General features: G+C 23.9%; 2 protein-coding genes across 3 annotated transcripts in view; one reads left to right on the top strand and one right to left on the bottom strand.

Moving 5' to 3' along the window:
- Positions 1–206: 206 nt before the first annotated feature.
- On the bottom strand, positions 207–3,166 carry LOC127280680 (cyclin-dependent kinase 2-like). The gene is made up of 5 exons (XM_051303859.1): positions 2,812–3,166; positions 1,429–1,624; positions 1,086–1,358; positions 660–863; positions 207–578 (listed from the first exon to the last, which is right to left on the bottom strand). Exons 1-5 carry the CDS (start codon positions 2,964–2,966, stop codon positions 468–470), a joined length of 939 nt encoding a protein of 312 aa, XP_051159816.1. The 5' UTR covers positions 2,967–3,166; the 3' UTR covers positions 207–467.
- A 4,364-nt stretch (positions 3,167–7,530) lies between these two features.
- LOC127280670 (tachykinins) overlaps positions 7,531–10,130 on the top strand; it is a 45,245-nt gene continuing 42,645 nt past the window's right edge. Inside the window, exon 1 of one of the 2 annotated variants that reach the window (XM_051303840.1) lies at positions 7,531–7,757. The gene's annotated coding sequence lies outside the window, so the exon portion shown is untranslated. The remainder of the gene's footprint in view (positions 7,758–10,130) is intronic. The other variant, XM_051303848.1, reaches the window with a different exon arrangement.

Below are 10,130 nucleotides of genomic sequence, written 5' to 3'. Positions count from 1 at the left end.
TATATAAATATTTATAATAAATAATATTTCGATCACATGAGAGCTTGAAAAATTAGACTGTATCAACACTTACAATTTCATTGTTGAACAGTCAAATTTTGCAATTATGTAAAACGTAGATTTTGTAGAATTAGAAATAAAAAAAAACAATCACAATTTTTTCTTTTTGTACAAAGAAAAAAAAGCAATACAAAACACTCACGGTATACAATGTAAATAATTCTTTATTACTTCTATCTGTACTACTATATTGTTACTTTTATAAAAAGCGTATTATGTTACAAAATATAATTCCATGTCAAATACAGAGGATATGTCATGTAAAAAAAATATCCACAATTTCCAGGAATGTTTACCACACGATATAAGTAATACGGAATATTTATAAATTACATCTGCATCAAAAAAAAAAATTTCTTTATAAAAATTAAAATTCAGTGTGCTATAAATGCGAGGCGAAGTGGTTTTCAGTCTTTCTTTGGCAGTGGTGGTGGTACTAGTTTTACATTCTTGAAGAATGGATGACGCAATGCCATCATTGCTGTGATTCTTTGATTTGGATCGTAAGCTAATAATTTCTGCAAAATAATCGAAAAAAATATACATTATTAAATTTCTTTCGTTCGTGCTCGCTTAAAATATTGTCGAATAATTCTTACTTTAAGTAAATCTTTGGCATCGTCGTCAAAGTTCGAGACAACTTCATCTAAACTGCGAGCGTCCCAACGTGGAAACATTGATTTATAATCAGGAAGTTGTGAAACACCAGGCCAAACGGTTTCGTCGGGTGTTCCCAGAGTTCGAAATATTCGAAATAGTTGATCAATTTCCGAATCGCCAGGAAACAAAGCCCTTTTTGTTGCCTATTAAAAATATAAATTTATTATAGAAACAAATTCTACAAAACATTTTTTTTTTTTTATGGGAAAATTATTTGAAATTTTTTAACAGAAAATATTAAATAACAAATGTTTTTGAAATTAAAAACAAATTCCATAATGTAATTATTTTCTTTATGTAATAAACGAAAATTGAGGAAATAAATAAATTAATCAAAGTACAATTTTTTTCTAAAGATATATTACCATTTCTGCAAAGATACATCCGAGGCTCCATATATCAACGGCAGTGGAGTACAATTTGGTACCTAGCAAAATTTCCGGTGGTCGATACCATAAAGTAACTACTTCATGTGTATACGTTCTCACTGGAACTCCAAATGCTCGTGCCAATCCAAAATCGGCTAATTTTATATTTCCTTCTCTGTCAATGAGAAGATTCTGTGGTTTCAGATCACGATGCAAAATTAAATGCACATGACAGTAAAAAATTGCATGCAACAGTTGCCATAGGTAACTCTGCAAAAAATAAATTATTAAATTAATTAAATGATAATTTCAAAACAAATTTAAATTTACAAACAAGTACCTTAACTAAGGCCTGTTCCAGGCCGTGTTTCACCGACTCCAGTAATTTTTTAAGATCCTGTTGTAAAAATTCAAAAACAAGGTAAAGATGCCTATCACCTTGCACAACGTCCAATAATTGAACAATATTAGGATGAGCTAATTCCTTCAAAAGTGAAATTTCTCGAATGGCAGTTGATGGTACTCCTTCGCTTTCCCTGAATTAAAAAAAATAGTTAATTATCACTATCAATATTAGCAATTTAATAAAAATTTATTCAAATAAATGGAAATAAAACTTATCTTTTTTTTGCAAATTAATATAAAAACTTCTTTACTTCTCTTGCAAATACTAGACTTTTTTTTTGAAAGGGAGTCTTTGTTATAGGAATTCAATTTTAAATTCACGAAATTAATTTCCAATGTTTCGAAATTAATTATCTCAAGCCAGGAAAAAAATATTTTCCAGTCTCGAAATTAATTTTCAAAAATCTCGAAATCAATTTCGAATTCAAAAGCATAATTTCTGTTTAAAAAAATAGCGCGCTATAAAAACAAATTAAATAAAATTGAAAAGGTGTGTTCAAAAATATTGGAAATTAGAAATAATTTTTTTTAATTATTTGCCGTAGTCCTATGAAAGAAAGATGAGTTTTGCGCAATGGAATAAGCTGAATAATGTGGTGCTACGATATAATAAAAAAAAGCAACGTGGCCAACACAAATTCAGCTGACACCAATGTACAGGTTAGCAGATGTAGTTAGTGTCGTACAAAAGCAAAAAGCTATTTATAAATTAATTAGCTGCCAAAATCTACGGAATACAGATGCAAAAAAAAAATTGATAATGATTATGCAAACATTCGTTATCATACATTCTAAATGAATAATTTAAATGGTTATAAAATATAGTATACACATAGAAAAACAAACTATTTGCAATTTTTATTTTAACTTACAATATTTTTAAAAGAAAATTTTATATATGATAACGTGAATTCATAATCTTTATAAACAATTTTTCAAAACCCAATAGAACGATTAGTTTAATATTTATAAAAAATATATATTGTCCAGAATTAAAAAATAAAAACCTGTGTTTAAAGAGATTAAAAAAAAGTAAACAATTTCATAAAAAATGAAAATGCAAACAGAATAAGGATGCCATAACCTAAAAACGCATCAGTTTGCTTTATTCCAAAAAAACCTTATCCAAATTTAAATAACCAACTTGTTAATATAAAAATCATATACAAAATAATAATGCAAACTAAAAAAAACAATAATAATTCATAGAAAAACACACATTTAAACAAATTAAAAACAAATATGATCAGCACCCTAAGAAAAACCATGAAGCCTGTCTCATAATTTATTGATATTAATATATTAAAAAAATACTTACGTTTCCAGACGAATTTTCTTAAGTGCCACTAATTTTCCAGTTAATTTATCCTTAGCTTTATAAACAACACCATAGGTTCCTTCACCAATTTTTTCTATTTGTACAAAGTTGTCCATAACCTTAACACTACCGTTTTCACCGTTCTTGTGAGGCATTTTTCACTTTTACACACTGTTCAAAAATTGATAAAATTGATAGATAACACTTTAAATGATTATAGTAGTAGAAAAGAAGAAAAGAAAAACTAAAAATGCCGTAAATATAAATAACGGCAACTATTCTAACAAAAATGTGTTGTCGTGTGACAAGTGTTTACAACCGCTCAAAAGGCGGCAAACACGGCAAATGTAGTTCGACACTTGACACAACGAGCGCTACTAGCGGAAAATACTGAATTAGTCAAATTATAAATTTTCAAGTCAAATTCTAGCGGGAAATTAAAAATGAGGGTCTATTATTATAATTTTATATTTAAAATAATAATAATTTAATAATAATAATTAAAACTATATTATTATAAAAATAATAATTCCAAAAACTTGTTTGTTATATGTTTAATAATTAAATGTTAATTCCCTGATATATAATAATTAATTATAAATTGTATAATTATAATAAAAAAATAATTGTTACTTTGAAACAATTTTTCTTTTGAGAATCTTTTTTCAAAATTGTTATTATTAATTATTAATTGTAATTGAAGGTTAGTAGAATATTTATTTTCGAATTCCCCTAGAGTATAATTAGCCACGAAAATTCACGTGTTGATTGTACATGATGACTGAATTAATCTATAAATGATTAAGCCATAGAACTAATTTATTATTATTATTATTATATTTTACAAAATTAGAATTGTTCTAGTAAAGCAAAAGTCATCAAAATATTTTTTTTTTTCCCTTTTTTATTTCTATAATTTATTTTCGTTTTTATGAAAACGTCACTGATAGATAGATAACACGAACTATCTCATACTATATATCGGACAATTATTTTAATAGTATTTAAATAAGTGATTTTATTGATAAATAAATAAATTATTTAATAATTAATAAATAATTATTAATAATATTAATAATAACTGTAATATAATTATAATTAATAAATAATTATTTTAATTATTTTATTTAATTTATTTTTTAATTAAATTATAAAAAAAAACCCAATTGTTTTTTATTTTGTGTTATAATTAAAATATTTTCTATGCAATAATTGTAAATAATTTTTTCTTTCACTTTGCACTTAAAGAAAAAAATTTTTATTTTCGTTAGTCTCGTCCTAACAATGAAACATATTTTAATCCCGGATATAGAGCGCGCGTTGAATTTTCTGACGTTCTTTATGATTTCTTGGTGTAGCGTGAGTTTCATTTGTATATGATAGAAGAGGATGTTGTGAGTTTACAGCTCTTTACTATTCTTGCAAGTAGAAATAGGAAAAAAAAATCTACGAAGAAAATTGAAAAAAAGGGTTGTTTCTTTTTTTTCCACCTTTTTACCCCCCTTCCTACTCTCGTTGCACTTGTCGATTTTTCTTTTCTTATTCGCTATTTGTATTCATATAACATTGAATGAAGGACCTATCTTTTATTTATATACATAGTTGAAATTTTATGACTTACAAATGATACTTTTCATGTGTCGAACATAAAATTACTTTCAACTATAGATTCTGTTTTTTATAAACGTAATTCTATCTTGTATTTTTTTATTTGCAGTAAAGTAAAAAAAACAAACTCTTTGATGGCTTTATCAATTGTCACATGAAATCACTCGATTTAGTACTAAACTTTTTGTAATTTTCCAAATGTTCTACTTTTGAAAATTTTAATTCAATATATTTTTTAAATATATTAATTTTAATAATTAAAATTTTTTAATTAAAATTTTAATTTTTAATCTTAATAGAAATGAACCGTTTTTAAGTAATAATAATAATAACAATTAATAACAATAATTAAATAATTAGTTAATAATTATTAATAATAACAATTATTATTATTGTTAATATTATTTACTTTGTATTTAACTTAAAAATAATAAAAATTAATTTTTATTTCCCTTATTTCGCATAAATAATTTATTACCCATTATTATTATATAGTTTACTACTATAAATTCTAAAATTCAGTTTTATTGCACATTTAACATTATAAATAATAGTCAAATATGTTCGTTACATTAAGTTTATTGCATACGTTTTAAATTCTTGCAGTTTATTGCTAATAATTTTATTAGAGAAATTTTGGTGTAATTTGAAAAATCCCTTTTTCTATTCAAGAAAGAAATGACAATTTTTTATAGCAAATTAAAAAAAATAATGCATAGATGAAAAATTGTCATTTTTATAATATCACTTGCGGATGATCGTCGAACGATTATCATTTCCGTTTATATAATATTATATATATAGCTATATATAGTTAAAGTGAGTCGTAATTGAGAATTAACTATAAGATTGAATTTTCAATAATAAACTTATAGAATGAAAATGAGCTATATATATATATGATACACTGACAAGTTGTCGTTCAACGATAAAGAGCCTTAAGCAATTCTTTGCTGGCACTAATTTATCCGATGAATTTCAAATGTGCGTCAATGCTTCTTTGATGTTTAGTAATCGATGTCGAATATCAATATCGAAATTCACTGAAACTTACATCCTCAAAATTTATAACGAATTTATAGTCACTTGATTATTAACACTTCCTTACTTGTAACGAAAATAAATTCAAAAAAATAAATCTGCATTCAAAAAACAATGTCTTTCAAAATTGAAATTTTTTTTTTTGAAAATTAAAATATAAAAATTTAAATACCTAATATTTAAATAAATTTAATATTTAAAACTTTTAATAATATTAATAAAATTAGATTTTGTCTGACTAAATATTTACTTGTACTACTAAAAAATATAAAAATTAGAAATAAAAAAAATCTAGGTATAATTAAAATGTTGAAATTACACCTAAGAAGCAGGTGTTATAACACAAGGATAAAGAGAAGAATTGCGCGAGTTTAAACGGATTATCACAATAGCGTAAGGAATATATTACTCAAATTAATCACTAATTAAACAAAAACAATCTTTTGAAATATATATATACGTCAAGAAATTATTCTTCACATATTTTATATTTCTTAATCCTCAACTATAAAAATTTTTTTTTTTTTTAAATAAAAAAAGTATTTTTTTTTATTTTATAGACTTTTGAACAATGTTACATAATTTAAAATCATAATAATGATTTCATTATAAAGATAAATTATAGAACAACTCGTTATCTTTGCTGTTATTAAGCAAACTGGCAATTTTCTTTTATTTCTAGTATTTCAGTCTCTGGCTGTTTCTGCTAATACCTATAGTTAGCAATTTATTGATGTCGCCTTTTTTAAAGGTCCTAATATCGATTTTATTGATTTCACGAATCTTTATAGAGTCTGAATTATTTTGTTTTCGAAAAAAAAAATTCTAATTATTTTTAACTGCATGAATAAATTAATAATTAATTAAAATGTACACACAAAAAAATTTTCACCTAGATCAGCGATATGTTTCCCTAAAATAGCGAAAGTTTTCGCTATTCTAGAGAAATATATCGCTGATCAAGAGAAACTTATCGTTAGATTTTTTTGCGTGCAATACACTGAAAAAAATGTATTTGCTTCAAATAATCGGTTACTTGACTATTATTAAATAATTATTTATTGTAAATAATTATTATTTGAGTCAATTTAAAAACTATTTGTTTCAAATACAGTTTATTTAATTCAAATAAAAATTACTTGGTTCAAGTAAATATATTTTTTAATAATAGTCAACCGATTATTTGAATTAAATGAATTTGTTTCACTGTAATCTGTAAAACAAAACTTTGAGATAATTTAAAAAATTCCATTGAATAAAGCAGTGGATGTACAATAGAAAAAATAAGTGAATTCTCTTGCGAGCGTTTATAGTTTCCTATATAGAATAGTGCCAACTACAATAAAAACTGGAATAATTTTCGTTTTTCTCAACTTCGTTAATGTATTCTCTTTTTACTGTTAAAATTCTTCGAGTACGAGAGTAGAATATCAAATTATCATAACCAAAACTAATCTCTCCCACTCTCTTCAATTACTACTTTTATTGCACAAAAAATAACACTAATTAATTATTTTTCGAATATTTTGATTTTATTTTAAATAAAAAAAATATATTCAAAAGTAAATGTTTTATTGCAAATTCAAAAAAAAAAATATTAAAATTATGAAAAATCAGTTTAGTATCGAATAATTTATGAACTATGTATTGTTTTTTTTAAAACAAGATTTTTATATCCTTTCTTTTAAGAATCCACTTTCTAAATGATGACCAGTTGTTTCAAGTCTCAATTATGTAATAGCAGAAAGCTTTGCGAGATTCAAAGGGAAAAGAAAAAGTAGTAGAAACTTTAGAAGATCTCATGAGGTAAAAGTTCTTTTTGAGAAATTCACGTGGGAAAGATTGAAGAGAAGAAGAAGAACAAGAATAAGAACAAGATGTAGCAGAAGTAGTAAAAGAAGAAGAAGAACGAATTAGTGGTCATCCAGGTGACTCAGGTGCAAGTTCCCTTTTTTTTGCGGAGGTGGGATATCACAACCCCCTTCCCCCCCACCATTTTACTGCTCGTGGTACATGCAAGCTCCTTCTTTTCATTGGCTCTGAGCTTTTGTGACGTCACATTCACACCGGTCTATGTATAGATTGAAACACGCGGAGCGTCAGTCTGCTCTTGTCTGTCACGCTGACTTGGCTGCTTGAGGAAAATCAGAAGCTCTTTTGTGACAGACTTGCACCAGGACCATTAATTTTTGCAAAAATATTTTTTTCCGTTTCATCCTTTTCTTTTTTGCTGAAAATTTCAAAAAAAATAAATTCTCAACTTTCGATCTGATTTTATTCGACAAAAAAAAAGAAAGGTAAGTTTTCAAAAATTTATTTAAAAAAAAAATTTGAGGATTCTCAAATTTATCATCAAATTATTAGGAAATAATTCCGATTTTAATTTGATTAACGGAAATTAGAATAATTTTGAAAATGTTACTCCTCGATTGTATTTTAATTTTTTTAATTATTTAATTATTTTGCAATTCACGAAATTAGGAATTAATTTTTAAATTTTTTCCCCTATTTGGTAAATAAAATAAAAAAAAAATTTGATAAAAAATGATTAAAAACCACTTTGGACTATGAGTCTAAAATAAAATTTTAAATTTATTTGTAAAGAAATATTGTTTAATTTTTTTAATTCGCGAAAATTAAATTAATTTTTCATCTAATATGATACTTAATATCGCAAGAAAATTAAAAAGTTTTAATAATATTTTATTCACTTTTTTTTTTAATATCCGAGATTTATATTGAAAATTTTTATTCTTTAAACTTCAAAGTAAAAGGCTTGAAACTTAAATCTTTAGTTGATACAAGGTATTAAAGTTGAAGCTTTCAAATACCAAATTTGTAAAACTTAGAGCTTTTCCTAATGGAAACTTGATGTAATTCAACGAGTTTTGTATTAAACAACTTTATTTTCAAAAGTTAATAAAAAAAAAACAAAAGTAAATTTATTTTAATACAGCAAAAATTTAATTAAATATTTTTAACTAAGAAATAAATAAAAAATATATTTAATAATTAATTTAATATAATAAATATTCTGGTCAGGGATGAATGAATCTTGAAATTTCATGATGAAATTTGCAGTAAATTTCATTTTAGTCGTGGTCCCATGACCTCACGTTGGTTATAATAGTACATAAATCAATTTCATTGAATTATTTTTCGGTTATAACATTAATATCATTTTATCTCGTAAACCTACAATGCTATATAAATATTTCATATATGACAAAAAAAAAAATTTTTTTTTACGATATAAATAAAAAATACACTGAAAAGCTTTTCAATTTTCATAAAGAGAAAATTGTTTCCTTGAAAATGAAGATGAAAAAGAAATTGACATTACAAACCAAAAATTAAATTTTTTTTTATAAAAAATATTTTATAAATAAATTTTTTTTTAACGAAACATTATATCATTTTAATGACAAAGAATTGAGTTTTCAGCATATATGATAGAAATCAAACATTACAAAAAAAAGAGAAAAGATTTATGAGTCGTTTGCTATAATTTAAATAATTTTCATTTTTCTTTAGAGCATAAATTTTCCTTTATTAAGATAAGAAAAAAGGGGGCAATTTATTTTCAGTGATACGAATCGAATTCTAATCAGACAGCTTGTAAAGTAAACAATTATATAATGATTTAATTAATACTTTAAAGAAATTAACAATTAAAAAAAAAATAATTTTTCTTATAAAATGGCCATAATTTAAAATAAATAAATAATTATTTTCAATAAAAAAAGTGGAAATAATGTTTAAATTCTGAATAAGAATTTAATTTATTTTCTCTAAATTTTTTCAAAATTCATTTGCTGACTACAAATTGACTTTTCTTTTACTTTATATCGGCATTTATATATAGATTAATGGATTTGCATATAAAAAGAAAATCCGTAAACTACCAAATAAGTGCATTACAAGACGTAAGATAAAATAACGAAACTGAGATGGAGATTGATTCATTTCAATATCAAAGGAAAATTTGCCTTTGTACATATTGAAAATTTATTTTTTTTTTTTTTTAATGAAACCGATTTTATCCGAGACGAATTGAATTTTTTTCAATAATTCTCTTTAATTATAATATCAAATATATCAATGATATAAAATTCAATGATAAATATAATTTTTCTTTACTATTCTAAACAATTATATATTTTTTTTTAAATATTTAATTTTTTTTTATTATTTCATTTTTATTTCTTAGATAAACCTTTAAGTGGCATTAAAAAAAATATGTTCACCTGTAACCTTCCTGTCGAGTTATAATATTCAATAAATTGTTTTTATATTTTCATGTATAGTTTCAAACGCATTTAAAAAAGAAGAAAAAATATTCAGGGTCAATTATGTATTTTCGGTTCCTTCTCACGTTTCTCATTTTCATTTTATTTTCATTTGGGCATTTTTTTTATGTGTTTCCCGTTAAAAACAAATAACCCTTTACTAGATATTTTAATGTCCTTTTTTTAATGTGAGCGTGAACTTGAAAATGTGAAACAGATTTTTTTGATTACGAAATAAATGTTTAAAAAAATTTGCAAAAAACTAAATGGATACGTTTAATTATTGTCAAATTAGTTGTTAATTAGAAAAATAATTTAAAAAATTATTAACAAATCAAGATAGTGTAAAAAAAAGTGAAAAGAAATTTCAATTTTGTATAA

This window comes from Leptopilina boulardi, unplaced genomic scaffold, assembly GCF_019393585.1.
Source record: "Leptopilina boulardi isolate dan_hultmark-lab unplaced genomic scaffold, ZJU_Lbou_2.1 LbouV2_112, whole genome shotgun sequence".
Taxonomy (NCBI): Eukaryota; Metazoa; Arthropoda; class Insecta; order Hymenoptera; family Figitidae; genus Leptopilina; species Leptopilina boulardi.
Note: the sequence above shows the minus strand (reverse complement) of the source record. Positions and strands in the feature narration are given on the sequence as shown.